The sequence below is a fragment of the Plecotus auritus genome (assembly GCF_963455305.1).
Source record: "Plecotus auritus genome assembly, chromosome: X".
NCBI lineage: Eukaryota > Metazoa > Chordata > Mammalia > Chiroptera > Vespertilionidae > Plecotus > Plecotus auritus.
The window spans coordinates 54800291-54818622 of record NC_137784.1 but is presented as its reverse complement, the minus strand read 5'-3'; the positions used below and the strand labels follow the sequence as shown (position 1 = coordinate 54818622).

General features: G+C 42.8%; 2 protein-coding genes across 2 annotated transcripts in view; one reads left to right on the top strand and one right to left on the bottom strand.

Moving 5' to 3' along the window:
- KIF4A (kinesin family member 4A) overlaps positions 1-2230 on the bottom strand; it is a 228958-nt gene extending 226728 nt beyond the window's left edge. The window contains exons 1-3 of the mRNA XM_080652803.1: positions 1963-2230; positions 1708-1848; positions 1487-1601 (exon numbers count right to left, since the gene is read on the bottom strand). Coding sequence (XP_080508929.1) covers positions 1487-1601; positions 1708-1827 — 235 coding nt within the window. The 5' untranslated portion in view covers positions 1828-1848; positions 1963-2230. The remainder of the gene's footprint in view (positions 1-1486; positions 1602-1707; positions 1849-1962) is intronic.
- Positions 2231-2333: 103 nt separating this feature from the next.
- On the top strand, positions 2334-9006 carry PDZD11 (PDZ domain containing 11). The gene is made up of 7 exons (XM_080653896.1): positions 2334-2464; positions 3924-4023; positions 4470-4553; positions 4822-4878; positions 5213-5311; positions 5548-5608; positions 5750-9006. The coding sequence occupies exons 2-7, from the start codon at positions 3937-3939 to the stop codon at positions 5782-5784; spliced, it is 423 nt and encodes a 140-aa protein (XP_080510022.1). The 5' UTR covers positions 2334-2464; positions 3924-3936; the 3' UTR covers positions 5785-9006.
- Positions 9007-18332: the final 9326 nt, after the last annotated feature.

Sequence of the window (18332 nt, the reverse complement as noted above, 5' to 3'; positions counted from 1 at the left end):
ATATAACATGTGAATTTGAACTAGACCCTCTGCTATAAAGGACATAATTGAGACAATTGGTGAAACTTGAATGAGGTCTGAGGACTGGATGGTAGTATTATAACAATACTAATTTCATTATTTTGATGGTCGTATTGTAGTTATGTAGCAGAAAGTCCTTGTTTGTAGCATATATACACTAAAGTATTCAGGGGGTATCAGGTCAACAACTAATCTCAAATGGTTCAGGAAAAACGTTTTTATGCTATTCTTGCAACATTTCTATAAGTTTGAGATTATCACTTTTAAAAATTTAAAACAAGTATTCAGAGTCATGACATCACTTAAAAAGTGAAAAAACAATGTAAATTGCTTTGGCCTGGAAGAAGGCTTCTGTTTGTCGACTCTAGACTCCAGAGAGATAAAGTAACATCACTGGGTAGAAATTACCAGGAGGCAAATTTCATCTCAGTATAAACTAATACAATTAGAGTTGTCTGAGAACCAATCAACAGGACTACAAAAAAGAAATGAAATAGACAATGGAAGTTCACTTTACAAAGGTATTACTAGGAAGCATTTTTCTTTGGAAAGCTAGACTAGATGATGTAAATGTCCTTTTCAACTTTATAGGACTAGTATGTCATGGTTCTACTTCTTTTAAATAGCCCTCTGCTTTGAATCCTGAGTAACCACTGTCCTAGAATAATAATTAAAGACCTCCTAGGCACTGCCCCCTTCTTCAGAGCCCTGCTATGGTCTTTAATAACACTAAAGGCTTCACTTCTGCAATAAAGATTAGTAACTGGCCAGAGTATTCAGGGACTTTAGGAAATCTCCTTTACCTAAAAGAATTCTACTCATCATTCAAGACTTATATCAAAGGTTCCCTATGCTGTGAAATTCACTGGATTCCCCAAACAGAGTTTGTCATCCAATTTGTATAAAAGCACTGCTACTTCTAGAGCAGAACTGATTGATTCTATTGTATATTTTTAACTCCTAAAATACTTTTCCTTAAAGATGGGTGCAAAAAGTTTAACAATTTTTTATGCATCTAAAAGTATGTGTGTAGTCATCTACTTCTACTCCTATCCCTAAACTTTGCAGTCCTGCAGGGCCTGGAAGCTATTATTATTCATTTTTTAATCCTTTCACAGGTCTTGCAGTGCTTGAGCCTCGAGTAGGTTGGCACACTAATTATCATCAGTACCCATCAAAGAGCTTAGAATCTAATAACGTTCCAGGACAAACAAAAATATATGTCTCCCTTTCTCTCTCTTTCCCCCTCCCTACCTCCCACTCTAAAAATTAATAGAATATATAGATATCAAAGATGAGCAGAACCACAGAAAGCAAATACAGTACAAAACTAGTGTCAAGGATACAGAGACTAGGGACTTTTTGAAGTCAGGACTCATGTTTCATCCACTCCTGTATTTACAACATCCAAGCACAGTACCATAATATATGCTCAAGAACCATTTGATGAATGAAATAGTCTCACCTTTAAATATGTCTTTTATGAGTGGTGCTACTGCTGTATTGAAGATTTCCTCCTGCTCAGTAGAAGGGTCAAACACAAAGTCATAGGTGAAGGATTTGTCAGTACCAACCACCACCTAGAGAAGGCAGGAGACAAAGAGGAAGAAAAAGATGAAAGGTCAGACCACACCCCTCACTGTCCATTGGCCAGAGGTGTTCCGATGCAGGCCCGATGTTACGCACCTGTGGTTCTCCGGGTACAAATGAAAGGCACATCTGACAGCCCTCACTAATCTCTTTGGGAACTAGAGGGCGACATCGTAGTGCCACTCTTACAGGAATTCCCTTCACCTCTTCAGTCATGATCCTACCTCAGCACCGTCTCTGACGGAAAAAAAGAAAAGAGGCTTGCTGATGAATCTAGGTGGGTTGGCAGCAGTGGGAGAGCGTCCTCCTTAGTCCCGACCCTCCGCAGGGAGTGGGGGATGGGTTACTGACCTCAGCGTAGGTGAGGCAGCTCCTTCTCTCAGCAGGGTCGCAGCCGCTGGAGGGTCACTCTCCCTCGGATTTGGCCACCACAAGACGGCCCGGCAGCCCGATACTCTAAAAACAGCGAAGTGTCCTCTAAAATGGAAAGGAAACCCCCAGCGGAGGCGTCGACAAGGACCCACAGCCCCAGGGTACCGGGAAAGGCAGTTCCTAAGGTGTCTCCCCTTCACTCGCCGAACTAAACGTATCTTCTCTGGTCTTCCCGCAGCCCTGTCCCAACCGGATATTTAACCGCCAAGTTTCAAATTGGCCCTGGAGACGCCAGCCAATCGGAACGCAGACAAGCGGCCAGAGGTGCACGCACGTCGGTTTGCGCAAACGCTTTAGGAAGGGGTGGGCCTGCGCGCCGCACGTCGATCCCGCCCCTGGGGACCCGTCGTAGCATCTGCTTCCGGTTCTCAGGCTGATTTGGCGGTGAGCGGAACCTGTGCTGGCTGAGGCCTGTTGGCAGGTGAGATATCCTGGCAGTTACTTCTTAGAATGCGCGGAGCTCAGGTAGGAGGCGGGGAGGGGATTTGAAGGTGGCAGGTGGTGAAGGAAGGGTTGATATGGGGATCGTCACAATTACCGATCACATCTAGAGAATGTGGGCGGTGCCGTGCCTCCAGTCCCTGTGTGGTGAGCAGTTAGACGTGAGCAGAGCAAGGAGGAAGGGCCAGGTACCCAAGGTCACCAGGGTGGAAAGCCCCGGATGCCTAGCAAAGGACAATTGTAGGGTGTGATCTTGCCACAGAGTGACCTTTCCTTCCCTAGCATATCCATGGTCAAGCGGTTTGGACCCCCTGACTTTTCCTCCCTAGAGATAACATCTAAGCCTCAGTTTTATTTCAGCTGCAGGACCAGATAAGCAACAAAAGCAGCCACAGCTGACCTCAGGACCAGCTGCATTGGCTAATGACCCCGCCCCCCCTCTGGTGCCGGCCAGTCAATCAGTAGAGACCTAGACCTTGAAAGGACACACCTGGAAAATGGCTAAATAATTATTGAATTCTTCCCCTAGGACCTCCCCTAATATCTCCACCCTTACAACCCTTAGGGTGCTCTCTCCCTTCAGGGAGCACTCCAGTGCCTTTCCCTTTACCCCTGCACCGCCACCCCTCACCCCAAGGCTCCTCACCATTATCTTCCTCACTTTCAAGCGCCAAGGGTCCTTCCTTTACTTCTATAACTTGTTTCCTAAGCCCACCTCGTCTACAAATTACTTCTTCCATCTTTGTGATTTTATAAATAAATGTTCTCTTATAGTTTGGGTCTTAACTGTAAATTCTTTCTTAGCCAGAATTCAAGTACCAAGGTTGCTGAACCTAGGTACCGTCTGACCCCGTGGGTGTAACACCTGGTGCCATTCCTGCCACCTACAACACCTGCGGATAGTTGGAGTCAGCACTCCCTTGGACTTTGAAAGTAGACAGATCTTTGTAGACGCCATCCTGCTTGCCTCTTCTCTAGGTTGAAGAGAGTAACATCTATTTTGCAAGTTGTGAAAAAGGACATCATCTCTATAGAGGACCTAGGGGTGGGCAAACTTTTTGACTCGAGGGCCACAATGGGTTCTTAAACTGGACCGGAGGGCCGGAACAAAAGCATGGATGGAGTGTTTGTGTGAACTAATATAAATTCAAAGTAAAGGAGCGGAGGGGAGAGCAAGAGAACCGGATAGAACAGCCGGATCCGGCCCGCGGGCCATAGTTTGCCCACGGCTGAAGGTTGCTTGGCATCCAGATATCCAGCAAAGTTCATTGTTTTCTTCCATCTGTTTTCTTCCTTCTTTCCACCAATCTATCAGCTAGAAAGTGAGCTGATACCATAGGTGAAAGCCTTAGATAGGTTGGAGTTGTTTTCTGAAACTTGCTGGGCTACTGTCCTTTTTGAACCATCTTTGTCAGCTTTGATTCACTCTTCCATTCCAGAGCCTTGCCAGAGATGGACAGCCGGATTCCTTATGATGACTACCCAGTGGTTTTCCTGCCTGCCTATGAGAATCCCCCAGCATGGATTCCTCCTCATGAGGTGGGAGCCATCTATACTCTTGAATAGCTGATTTTTCCCCATGGGCATGAGATGATATATGAGAGGTAGGATAGCAGGGTTAGAAAACTCAATGGAGAATGATTCTTAGCCTTTGTTGTAGCCAAGGGACTCAGAAATTGGATTCTGAGCAACTGGGCCCATTGGAAGCTTATGGAATCATTCTTCCAGAGTCCATTCATACCAGAGAATTCTGGAAATTCAGAGCCCTGCTTTCCATTCTGTCAAAGAAGTGGAGAGCTACTGGACTACTAGCATTTCCCCAAGCTATCCACCTACCCATTTGGACAGTGTTATCTGTTCTCTTTAAACTAAGTCCATGACTTTACCTTTTCCTGACTTCAGGGTGATACATTTGTGTTCCAGATGAAGATGGTTATAAAATCTAAGACTGGTAGTAAGATTTCTGGGGTTGCTGTGTCTTGCAGAGAGTATACCACCCAGACTACAACAATGAGTTGATCCAGTTTCTGCCCCGAATTGTCACACTAAAGAAGCCCCCTGGAGCTCAGGTGAGCTAACAGAACAATGATGTCTTATTCCAGGCTAGATTTGTTCACACCAGACCCAGAAGTTAGCTGTGGTTGGGAGTACAGATTGGGAAGCAGGTAGGGAGGTAAGGACACTACCTTTATTGGGCCGAAAAACTGAGGTACCATTTCCATAACTTCTGACTTCTCTCTGAGGGACACATAGCCAAGGTATCATATAGTGATGCTACTAGATATTCTTGTGTTTGTTGTCAATATTGAGCCCCCATTCTGTGCTCTTGTCTTGCAGTTGGGATTTAATATCCGAGGAGGAAAGGCCTCCCAGCTAGGCATCTTCATCTCCAAGGTGCGTGTACCTGGTAGGCAATATGGATAGCTACTTCCCTTCGTTATCAGATTGCAGAACTGTGATGTCCCAGGGCCTGGGAGAAGGATGATTTAGTAGACTCTTAGAAGGGGCATAATGGGGAAACTCTTTCCCACTTTCCCACTTAAAACTTCCCACCTGGCAAGCATCTGTTTCCCTACATTTTCACGCACATGTACATGTGTGTGTACACACACACACACACACACACACACACACACACAATAGCACCTTACATTTGGATACCACTTAATTTCACTTACAGTTTTTGAAATTATCCCACCTCAATCAGACATTCTCTCCTTACCAACAGGTGATCCCAGACTCTGATGCACATCGAGCAGGACTTCAGGAAGGGGACCAAGTCCTAGCTGTAAATGATGTGGATTTCCAAGATATTGAGCATAGCAAGGTAAGCACAGCACTTGGGCTGTGGTGAGGCAAGAAGTGATCCCAGGTAGGACAAGTTAGACAGGATTAGCCTAATCTGTATGTAACTTGTTAAGAAAGAATCTCTCCTTAGGAAGTGTACCAGAAGGAAGCAGCCGTTAGTGACCCAGAAGGTTGGAATGGCAAATGACTTTCCTCCTGTTATGATTCTGTCCTGGGTCATATCTTCATTTGTACAAGCTGTTTTGCTCCTTTCAGGCTGTTGAGATCCTGAAGACAGCTCGTGAAATCAGCATGCGTGTCCGCTTCTTTCCCTACAGTAAGTGTCACTCTCTTTTTTTCTTACTTGGAAGGGCCCTGGGTAGGAACTCTTGAAGTCCTGATTATTAGAGGCCCCATGAGTTGGGAGCTCAGGCCTCAAAATAACCTGCTTATTTCCTACTTTTCTTCTTTTCCCCAGATTATCATCGCCAAAAAGAGAGGACTGTGCACTAGAGAGCTGCAACCCACAGCCCTTCACATGAAATCTTCTAGGACAAGCTGGGAAGGCCTCAGGGAAGCCACATACACTCTCATATACAGTCTCAGACATTTCCGAGACTCCCGTAGGACCCTGTTTTCCCTCCTCTCCCTCCTATTCTCTCCTCCAGAAAGTAAAACGCCATGCTGAAGAAACGTTGGTGTGACTTTTGGATGATACTCATTGAGTGTAAAATGCTATTGAGACAAAAATAAAAGCTCTTTCAAAGATAGGAGCCACAGGATGTAACAGAGCAACACTATACCTACTTGACAATTATCTCTATTAGCCCAGAACAGCAGGGAGGCCGGGGAATCTTAGCTACAGTATAGCTGAGGAATGGTATAGGGTGGAGAGTACTAGGGGAAACCTGCCATTTCGTCTGTGATCTTTGGACATTTCTCTGCGGAAGGGGAGGAGGGGGACAGTATTAATATAGTTCTGTCTTCTCCTTTCCCTGATTCTTTGATCTGGAACATAAACTAAGGGAGAGGCTTATTTTCAGGGATAACAGTAAGAAATTGGTTCCCAATTTCCAACTTGTAGGTTGAGTAGTACTGACAGCTGACTTCCCCCTTTTCTTCATCCCAGCCCCTAAATAACCTTCTGCCATGTTTTTAGTTCTTTAGTTACAATCTTTTGTTAGAGATTCCAGGCCACACTTTATGTCATTTTCATTGGCATGTTCAAAATACCCATTCAGAATAGAAACTTTTCTAATGAGGCATGGGATGAAGTTCCCCCATAATGAAAGTCCCAATTTTTCCTTGAAAGAATCGTGGGAAGATTAAATATATATTTCTAGGCCCTTCCCCTGGAGAGTGATTTTGTTGGTCTGAGGTGGAGCCTGGAAATCTGAAATTTTAAGTAAGGTAAATAAGTCTTCAAATATGGGAAACAGTTCTAAATACAGTAGTAGTGCTATATCTCTATGAGGAAGTTCTGGCTCTTCCTGTAAATCCATCCCAGCTCTGCTATGGTACATCTTGCAGGGGTCCTCAAACTTTTTAAACAGGGGGCCAGTTCACTGTCCCTCAGACCGTTGGAGGGCCGGACTATAGTTTAAAAAAAAAACTATGAACAAATTCCTATGCGCACTGCGGGCCCCGGACGAGTCAGCTGCTAAGCAGGACAGGCAGCGGCACCCAGCGGGCCGGATAAATGTTTTCGGCAGGCCGCATGTGGCCCGCGGGCCATAGTTTGAGGACCCCTGTGAGGCTTGGTGCAATTGTTAGGTGGCAACATCCTTGTGTGCAGAGCTGGAGGCAGAACTCATTTAGCAGTCTCTATTTCATGGAAATTTACTTTTACTCTGTTCCTATTGCTCTGCTGCCCCCCAGTGGCCATATGAGAAAGAAACTCTTACTTGCACAAAGGCATATTGGCTGAGTCTACTGAATGTTAAGATCCAACACTATCCCTATTGTTAACAACTCATCTAAGAGGTGTAAACTGTAAAAAGTCCCAGCCAGGTACCATGGGCCTAGGAGGCAAAACCCCTCTTGCCCTAAATTGGTTCTCACTCTGTGGTACTTGGAATGGTTCAGGGTTGGTTGGAGTACAAGATGATGCAATTGCATTGTGGAAGTATAGGTTTAACATGGAGAAAGTGCAAGCAGTGATAGGCTGAGGCAAAAGGACCAGTTGTTTATTGAGGGTGTAGATAACAAAACAGTGGAGAATTAAGTTTATTGGCCTTTGAGGTATCCCAGCTGCTGTAGAACTGCATCCCCTGTAGTGATGAAGTTCTTAGTGATCAGTGAAGGTAAGGTGCGATTCATGAGCCCTGCAAGAACTTTCCACCCATAACTGTGAGATGCAGTCAAGGAAGAAATGCTGGCACTTCCATGTGTTTCGTTTTACTTCTAAGCCCCAGAATTAGACAAGAGGTTAGTAAGTGGCTGAGTATTTAAACCATAAACCTGAGGGTGAAGGGTAAGGACTGGTACTGGGAGGCCCAAATGCAATAAATTCATCAAATTAGGCAGACAGCCTAAGCCAGTGGTCGGCAAACTCATTAGTCAACAGAGCGGCAAACCGCGGCTCGTGAGCCACTGGCCTAAGCTATCAACAGGAACAATGACTTTTGATGCCTGATGCATCAGAGGGCTCCAGTTAGATTTCAACCACTGAAGTGTGTTAAGGAAAGTAATAGAGAGGTGGCTGGGGTAAAAACTCAACTCTCGGGAGCAGCTTCTAGAAGACAGAAGAGGAATTCTGATTTTACGATCCCTTTCACCTAAAGGCAAACCAGGGAACTACTTTGGGCTGAGTTAGTCCCTTGTCTCTTCAATATTAGGGAGAGAAATTGGCCTGGCCATCAACTCAGCAAGGGAAGTTTGCCTTCTCTCCTTGTAACTCCCTACCCAAGAAAAAACTGGAATAAAGGACACTCTTCTTTCTTCAATGGAGATGAATTACTTCTGGAAGGAAGGTCAGAAGCAATGCACAGGAATAGCTCTGTGTGTATGTGCATGTGTGTGTGAGAGAGAGGCAGTGATGGAGGGAGAGAGAATGGTGATAGGCAAAAGGAAAAAGACATGATTCTGGGCCTTTTCACTGCATAATGGGGACATGAACCGTACCATCACCCCATGATAGGACAAGCCAAGGTTATCTGAAAGAGTAAGCAGTGGTGGGTGGCTAGAGCCAAGAGTGTCAGTGAATTATAAAGAATAGTTATTTTTCACATTATAACTGGTTTCAATAAACATTACATTGAAGTCTCTGGATTTTTCTTCCCCTTTTCTGTAGAGACTTGTCTGGACAAATGAGGAATTATGTAAGGTACCAGGTAGTGATAAGACCCTTTCTGACCAGATTTAGTGGATAGAAATGGATCCTTCTCAGGTATAATGATGCCTCTCTAGGAATAGGAACCCTAAAAGCCTTGAACCCATAACCTTCCTGATCTCTGACACTGGTAACTTCTCCCAAGTAAATAGAGCTTAGTATACCCTCCCCACAGAGATGAATCTCTAGGTATTCCAGAAAAAGTTGTAGTTACACCTTACCTTTTGTTTGGATCAATCTTGTTAACCACCAACATGATGACTACATTATCACCTTTCTTCCTGAACATCTACCCATTTATTTGTCTCTTTGAAAGAATTGATGTATACAGAGAATGTGTTGTAGAGTGTTGAAACATTCAGTAGAGGTTTGGAGAGAATAAAGTATCTGTCCTTCCTCTCGCCTTTTCTCACCAAACTCCCTATTGCTTACCTCAATCCCTTTTTCAAATAAAACAGCATAACACCCCCCTTGTGATGTCATAGACAACCCCTGCAAATATTGAATCATAATGTAGCTAGGAATCAGGTTGCAAAAGTGCTCCCGGTCAGCTATGTCCCATAGCTGCAGTTGAACCTGCATAAAACAAAGGTGGAGAAAGATAGACAAAAACTAGCCCTTTAAAGGGTAGGACTTAATAAAGGCAAAATAAAAAGAGTCAAGGAATCTAGGTCCCTGAAAACTGACTACTATGGCCACAAACCAAGTGACCTACCATCCTAGGACAGGTCCAATGTTAATACTGTTTTGATTAGGGAAGACCCTATAGAGCAGCAGATTAAGAATTCAAGGCCTCTTGGATTTTGTCTGTTACAATTGAAGTTTAAATGAGGACATAGAGAACAAGAAACAGGACAGGGCTGGTTCATGCTTTCCTTCCCCTTTATCCATAAATAATCTGGGGTAATGAGAAATCATGTAAGGGACCAGGTAGTGATAAGACTACCCCATTGTGACCCATATGCCCAAGCGGTTGAGGTATAGAGTTAATGATATGAGGGTGAACACTCACTATTTAGTCCTCCAAGTACATTATCTTGGACAGGAAGTCAATCCAATGGTTGCCTGCAAATAGAGATACTTTGTACTCCCCTCCCCCAATACCAGGCAGCCTTAGAACTGTAGTGGAGAATGGCCCTTGAAAAGGTTGTCCTGCTCAACTTCGCAACACTTACAATAGATCACTTTGAGGAGAAGAATGCCTGGGTGAATGGGCCAAGGAAGGGGGCAAAAATGTACCTCATGATGCCTTGGTGGAGGGCTCACCTGGCCCCCGCAGTTGAAGCTCTGGATCATTGAAGCAGGTGGTGATTGATGTCTTCCCCACTGTGAGGCAGAGGAGTAAGCCATTTGTCACCCTGGGCAAACCAGAGAAGCCTCTACTCCATTCCATACTGTCACACCTCCTTATCCCCCAAGCCCAACACAGACCAGGAGCAGGAATTTGGATTTACACAGAGACCTGTACTGGGGTCTCTCCTAGGTTTCCAGGCGGAGGACTCTCAGAGCTCTCAGTCCAACCGCTATTCAAAACACCTTCGGACCTGGGCGCATAGCACTGTCCACTGGCAGGCAGCTCTAGCTGTTCCTTTCTCTGGGGCAATGGGTGATCACGGGGTGGGAGTGGAGGTGGGGGTGGGGGCGAGGATAGACAGCGTCTGAGGGAAAGTTGAAGGACCCACCAAGGGGGCAGCGTGCCAGAAGGAAGTCAGAGGGTCATTTTGGGGTAAACACCTGCTATATGGTAATATAATCGCTGACAGGGAAGGGAGTGCTCCTTCTGGTACTTCCATTACCCTCCTGGAGGAGGATACATCAAAGAGATCGCCAGCCATGCCTGGACAAGCTGATTTATTAGAGCATTACAATGGGGCTCACACACAAGCACCAGAGCCAGCTGCTCAGCTCCCCCTGTCCCCCTCCACGGCCAAAGCCTTCTGGCTCTCCTCGATGCAGCCACTGCTGGGGCTCCTGCCGTGTAAACTCCTGGATGACTATGTCCTCAGAGCATGCAGAAGCAGCAGATGGGACTGGAGGGTTAGGAACAAGGTTCTGGGCATCCTCCACATTCCCTCTTCCTGATCCCCGAGAAGTGATCCCTTTCCTGTCTCCCAGCTCAGATCCCTGGCTGCCTCTCGGTAGCCCCCCTGCACTCCCAGATCAACCACAGAGATTGTTTCCCTTCACTCACTCCTTCCCTAATCACCCAAACACAAATGTCACCTAAGTACCGAAAGGGAAATTAGAATGGAGGGATGGATGGAGGGAAGGGATCAAAGAATGAAAGAGGGAAGTAAAGGCAAGAGGGCAGGCTGGAATGGAAGAGAAGGGGGGTGGAGATCTCTAGAGGAGCAGGGGTAGGGAGTGAGGGGTGCAAGAAGGGAAAGGAGAGTGTCTGAAAAGCATTGAACTGTTACAGGAAGCTAAACCTTAAGTTTTCACGATAAATGTATTGAAAGTAACATTCCTGGGAGCTTTTTACATTTCCATTGTCAAAAATATGGAGGATGGCAGTGGGAAAAGGAGGACGGGACTCCCAGGCTTCTCATTTCCTTACCTAGTGGCCTCTGGGGCAAGCCAGGAGAGGGAGGAAAAATGAAGCTGAAGCTAATAAGGGGCTCTTCAGTTTCTGAAGAAATGTCTTCCCCCTTTTTATTTAATTTTTTTTCTTTTTAAAAATTTATTTTGCCCTAGCTGGATTGGCTTAATCCTCTGCCTCACAGTGGGGAAGACATAGAGCATTGGCCTGCGAACTGAAAGGTCCAAGGTTCAATTCTTGTCAAAGGCACATGCCCGGGTTGTGGGCTCGATCCCTCGTGGGGGTCTTGCAGGAGGCAGCTGATCCATGATTCTCTCTCATCATGGATGTTCCTATCTCTCTCTCCCTCTTCCTTCCTCTCTGAAATCAATAAAAATATATTTAAAAAATTTATCTTAGACAACTGCGGCAACCACCAAACAGCTGTGAGCCCCAGAACACCGGTCCCCAATTGGTGAAACACGCGGATTCAGAAGAGGTCTACACTCCACCACGGAAAGGTCAGATTTCACCTGGGATAAGGAGAGAGAGAACTACATAAACAGACATCCAGAGAAGAGAGACCATGGGGAGACAAAGAAACAGCCTGCATATGAAAGAAGAGCAGGCATCACCAGAAAAGGAAGTAAACAAAATGGAGGCAAGCCATCTTCCAGAGAAAGAATTCAGAGAAATGGTCATAAGGTGGCTGAAAAGAATGGAAGACAAATTCAACAATATGAGCAAGAACCAAGAGGAAATGAAGAAGAACCAAGAAGAAATGAAAAATGACATCGCTGCTGTAAAGAACTCAATAGAAAGCATCAAGGGTAGACTAGAAGAAGCAGAGGACCGCATCAGTGAGCTAAAAGACAAGATGGGGAAAAATACCCAAGTAAAGCAGCTTCTAGAAAAAAAAAATTAAAAAGCAGGAGGAGAGCCTAAGGGAACTTTGGGACACCACGAAAGAAAACAACATCCGCATAATAGGTGTTCCAGAAGGAAAGGAAACTGAGCAAAGAATAGAAAACCTGTTTGAAGAAATAATGACAGAAAACTTCCCTGATATAGGGTAGAAAAAACCCACACAAATCCAAGAAGCTCACAGGGTCCCAAGCAAAATGAAACCCAAAAGACTGACGCCAAGGAACATTGTAATTAAATTGGCAAACATCAACGACAAAGCAAAATCTCAGACATATGCCAAAAGAACTTTTTCACTGATACTGCCCCTAGGGAAATGGAAGCCAAAGAGAAAATAAACAAATGGGACTACATCAAAATAAAAAGCTTTTGCACAGTAAAAGAAACCATCAACAAAACAACAAGAAACCCCACTGTATGGGAGAACATATTTGCAAATGTTATCACTGATAAAGGTTTAATCTCCAACATCTACAGGCAGCTTATACAACTTAATAAAAGGAAGATAAAGGATCCAATAAAAAAATGGGCAACGGACCTAAATAGAATCTTTTCGAAAGAAGACAGAAGGAAGGCCAAGAGACACATGAAAACATGCTCAAAGTCACTAATTATCCGAGAGATGCAAATCAAAATGACAATGCGATACCATCTCACACCTGTCAGAATGGCTATCATCAACAAATCAACAAACGACAAGAGTTGGCGAGGATGCGGAGAAAAAGGAACCCTCGTGCACTGCTGATGGGAATGCAGACTGGTGCAGCCACTGTGGAGAACAGTATGGAGTTTCCTCAAAAAACTGAAAATGGAACTCCCATTTGACCCAGTAATCCCACTCGTAGGAATATACCGTAAGAAACTAGAAACACCAATCAGAAAGGATATATGTACCCCTATGTACATAGCAGCACAATTTACAATAGCTAAGATTTGGAAACAGCCTAAGTGCCCGTCAGCAGATGACTGGATCAAAAAACTGGTACATCTACACAATGGAATACTATTCTGCCATAAAAAAGAAGGAATTACTACCATTTGTAGGCACCTGGATGGAATTAGAGAACATTATGCTAAGTGAAATAAGCCAGTCAATGAAAGAAAAATACCACATAATCTCACTCATTTGGGGATAATGAAAAACATTATAAACTGATGAACAAAAAGATAGATAGAGAGGCAGTAAAGCATCAAACAGACTGTCAAATTACAGTGGTAAGGTTAGGGAGAGGTGGAGGAATTAAGAGATCAACTGAAGGACTTATATGCATGCATATAAGAGTAACCAATGGATGCAAAACATTGGGGGGTGAGGGCATGTGTGGGAGTGGGGTGGGGGGGGCAATGGTAAGATATGTACACATATAATACCTTAATAATAAAAAAATGAGATCAACCAAAGGACTTGTATACATGAATATAAGCAATTCCCATGGACAACGACAATAGGGGGCTGTGGGTTTTTGCTGGGGGCTAGGAACTGCCAGGGAGAGGTCAATGGGGGAGAAAGGAGTCATATGTAATACTTTAAACAATAAAGAATTTTAAAAAAAGAAAAAAAAAGCGGCAAGAGAGAGACAGAAAGTTACATACAAAGGAACCCCCATCAGACTAGCAACTTATTTCTTAACAGAAACACATCAGGCCAGAAGGGAATGGAATGAAATATACAAAGTCATGCAAAGGAAGGGTCTGAATCCAAAAATACTGTACCCAGCAAGGCTATCAATCAAAATTGAAGGTGGAATCAGGAGCTTCACAGACAAAAAAGGACTAAGGGAATTTATTACCACCAAACCAGCAATGCAAGAAATGCTAAAGGGTCTGCTGTAAAAAAAAAAAAAAAGAAAAGAAATAGGAAGCGAAGAAGGAGCACAGGGTTAAAGAATAAAAATGGCAACAAATAAGTACCTATCAGTAATAACTTTAAATGTAAACGGATTAAATGCCCCAATCAAAAGACATAGGGTAATGGACTCGATAAGAAAATGCGACCCATATATCTGCTGTCTACAAGAAACCCACCTCAGAAAAAAAGATGCAAACAGACTGAGGGTGAAGGTATGGAAAAAGGTTTTCCAGGAAAATGGAACTGAAAAAAAAAGCTGGGGTAGCAATACTTATATCTGACAAATTAGATCTCAAAGTGAAGGACATAACAAGAGATAAGGAAGACCACTTCATAATATTAAAGGGAGCAATCAAACAAGAATAAATAACTCTGGTAAACATATATGCACCCAATACAGGAGCATCCTAATACATAAAAGAACTTCTGGAGGATATGAAGGGAGACATTGACAGCAATACAATCATAGTAGGAGACTTTAATACCCCACTATCACCACTGGACAAATCCTCTAAACAAAAATTCAGCAAAGAAACATCAATCCTAAATGACTCACTAGACCAGATAGAATTAATTGACATCTTCAGAACATTTCACCCCAAAGCCACAGAATATACCTTCTTCTCAAGTGCACATGGGTCATTTTCAAAGATAGACCATATGTTGGGACATAGGCAAAGTCTCTTCAAATTCAAGAAGATAGAAATCATATCAAGCATCTTCTCAGACCACAATGGCATAAAACTGGAAATCAACTACAATAAAAACAATCCAACGAAATCAAACACATGGAGACTAAACAGCATACTATTAAATCATGACTGGGTTACCAGAGAAATCAAGGAAGAAATAAAAAACATCATGGCAACAAATGACAATGGAAACACAACAATCCAAAATCTATGGGACACAGTGAAAGCCATCTTGAGAGGGAAGTTCATAGCTCTACAAGCCTACTGCAAAAAAACAAGAAACAATGGTAATAAATTACCTAACCCTACAACTCAAAGAGTTAGAAAAAGAGCAACAAGAAAAGCCCAGTGTAAGCAGAAGGAAGGAAATAATAAAGATCAGAGTGGAGATAAAAGACACAGAGACCAAAGAAACAATACAAAAGATCAAGAAAACCAAGAGTTGGTTCTTTGAAAGGATAAACAAGATTGATGAACCTCTAGCCAGGCTCACCAAGAAGCAAAGAGAGAGGACCCAAATAAACAAAATCAGAAATGAAAGAGGTGAAATAAAAACAGATCCCGCCGAAATACAAAGGACTGTTAAAAAATACTACGAACAAATCTATTCCAACAAACTAGACAACCTGGAGGAAATGGACATATTCCTAGAAAAATATAACCTTCTAAAACTCAATCAGGAAGAATCTAAACAGCTCAATATGCCAGTAACTATGGAAGAAATTGAAGCAGTCATCAAAAAGCTTCCAGCAAACAAAAGCCCGGGGCCAGACAGCTTCACAGGGGAGTTTTACCAAACATTCAAGGAAGAACTAAAACCTATCCTCCTCAGACTATTCCAAAAAATTCAAGAGGAAAAAACACTTCCAAGTTCCTTCTATGATGCCAGCATCACCCTGATACCAAAACCAGATAAAGACAACACAATGAATGAGAATTACAGGCCAATATTCCTCATGAACGTAGATGCCAAAATCCTCAACAAAATTTTAGCAAATCTGATCCAGCATTAAATCAGAAAGATCATATACCATGACCAAGTAGGATTTGTCTCAGGAATGCAAGGATAGTACAATATTCACAAATCAATAAACGTGATACATCACATAAACAAATTGAGAGATAAAAATCACATAGTCATATCCATTGATGCAGAAAAAGCATTTGACAAAATCCAACACCCTTTCTTGATAAGAACTCTCAACAAGGTGGGAATAGAAGGATCAAACCTCAACATGATAAAAGCTATATATGATAAACGCACAGCTAACATCATACTCAATTGGCAAAAACTAAAATCATTTCCCCTAAGAACAGGAACAAAACAGGGATGCCCACTATCACCACTCCTGTTTGACATAGTACTGGAAGTATTAGCCATTGCAATCAGCCAAGAAGAAGAAATAAAAGGCATCCAAATTGGAAAAGAAGAAGTAAAGCTGTCCTTATTTGCAGATGACATGATATTGTACATAAAAACCCCGAAAGACTCCATCAAAAAACTAACAGACTTAATAAATGAATTCGGCAATGTAGCAGGATACAAAATTAACGCCAAGAAATCAATGGCATTTCTATACACCAATAGTGAACTTACAGAAAGAGAGACTATAAAAACAATCCCATTTACCATCGCACCAATAAAATTAAGATGCCTAGGAATAAACTTATCAAAGGAGGTAAAAGACCTATATGCGGAAAACTACAGGACACTGAAAAAAGAGATAGAGTAAGATGGAAACAGATGGAAGAACTTCCCATGTTCATGGATTGGTAGAATCAACATCATTAAAATGTCCATACTACCCAAAGCAATCCATAGATTCAATGCACTCCCCATTAAAATACCAACAGCATATTTCACAGACCTAGAAAGAACTCTACAAAATTCATCTGGAATAAAAAAAGATCCCGAATAGCCACAGCAATCCTGAGAAAGAAGAATAAAGTAGGAGGGATCTCAATACCAGATTTTATGCTGTATTACAAAGCCACTGTTCTCAAAACAGCCTGGTACTGGCACAAGAACAGACATATAGATCAATGGAATAGAATAGAGAATTCAGATATCGACCCAAACCACTATGCACAATTAATATTTGACAAAGGAGGCAGGAACATACAATGGAGTCAAGACAGTCTCTTCAATAAATGGTGTTGGGAAAATTGGACAGATACATGCAAAATATGAAACTAGGTCACCAACTTACACCATACACAAAAATAAACTCAAAATGGATACAGGACTTAAACATAAGAAGGGAAACCATAAAAATACTAGAGGAATCCACAGGCAGCAAAATCTCAGACATATGTGAGAAGAACTTCTTCACTGATACTGCCCCTAGGGCAATGGAAGCCAAAGGGAAAATAAACAAATGGGACTACATCAAAATAAAAAGCTTTTTCACAGCAAAAGAAACCATCAACAAAACAACAAGAAACCCCACTGTATGAGAGAACATATTTGCAAATGTTATCACTGATAAAGGTTTAATCTCCAACATCTACAGGCAGCTTATACAACTTAATAAAAGGAAGATAAATGATCCAATAAAAAAATGGGCAACGAACCTAAATAGAATCTTTTTGAATGAAGACAGAAGGAAGGCCAAGAGACACATGAAAACATGCTCAAAGTCACTAATTATCCGAGAGATGCAAATCAAAACGACAATGCGATACCATCTCACACCTGTCAGAATGGCTATCATCAACAAATCAACAAACGACAAGTGTTGGCGAGGATGCGGAGAAAAAGGACTGGTGCAGCCACTGTGGAGAACAGTATGGAGTTTCCTCAAAAAACTGAAAATGGAACTCCCATTTGACCCAGTAATCCCACTCCTAGGAATATATCCTAAGAAACTAGAAATACCAATCAGAAAGGATATATGCACCCCTATGTTCATAGCAGCGCAATTTACAATAGCTAAGATTTGGAAACAGCCTAGGTGCCCATCAGCAGATGAGTGGATCGGAAAACTATGGTACGTCTACACAATGGAATACTATGCTGCCATAAAAAGAAGGAATTCTTACCATTTGTAGCAACCTGGATGGAGCTGGAGAGCATTATGCTAAGTGAAATAAGCCAGTCAATGAAAGAAAAATACCACATGATCTCACTCATTTGTGGATAATAAAAAACATTATAAACTGATGAGCAAAAAGATAGATAGAGAGGCAGTAAAGCATCAAACAGACTGTCAAATTACAGTGGGAAGGTTAGGGCGAGGTGGGTGAAATAAGAGATCAACCGAAGGACTTATATGTATGCATATAAGAATAACCAACGGATGCAAAACATTGGGGGGTGAGGGCATGTATGTGAGTGGGGGGGGGGCAATGATAAGATATGTACACATATAATACCTTAATAAAAAATTAAAAAAATAAAATATTTAATTTTATTGTTGAAAGTGACAGATGTCCCTTTTTTCCCATTGACCCTTTCCACCTCCTCCCCCCACCCCACCACCCCTCCACCCCCACCCCATTCTGTGTCCATGGGCTATGCATATAAGTTTCCCCTTCCTTTTTAACCTTCTCCCTCCCACACAACACACACACACACACACACACACACACACACACACACACACACACCTACTACTTCCCCTGAAAACCTAGAGACACTTAACCTGCCTATTGCTATCTCCACCCAAACTGCTAGTCCCCATCCATGAGATCAGAACTATTTGGTCCCCAACAGGAAGGCCCACCATTCCTGTGAGTCCCACCTGG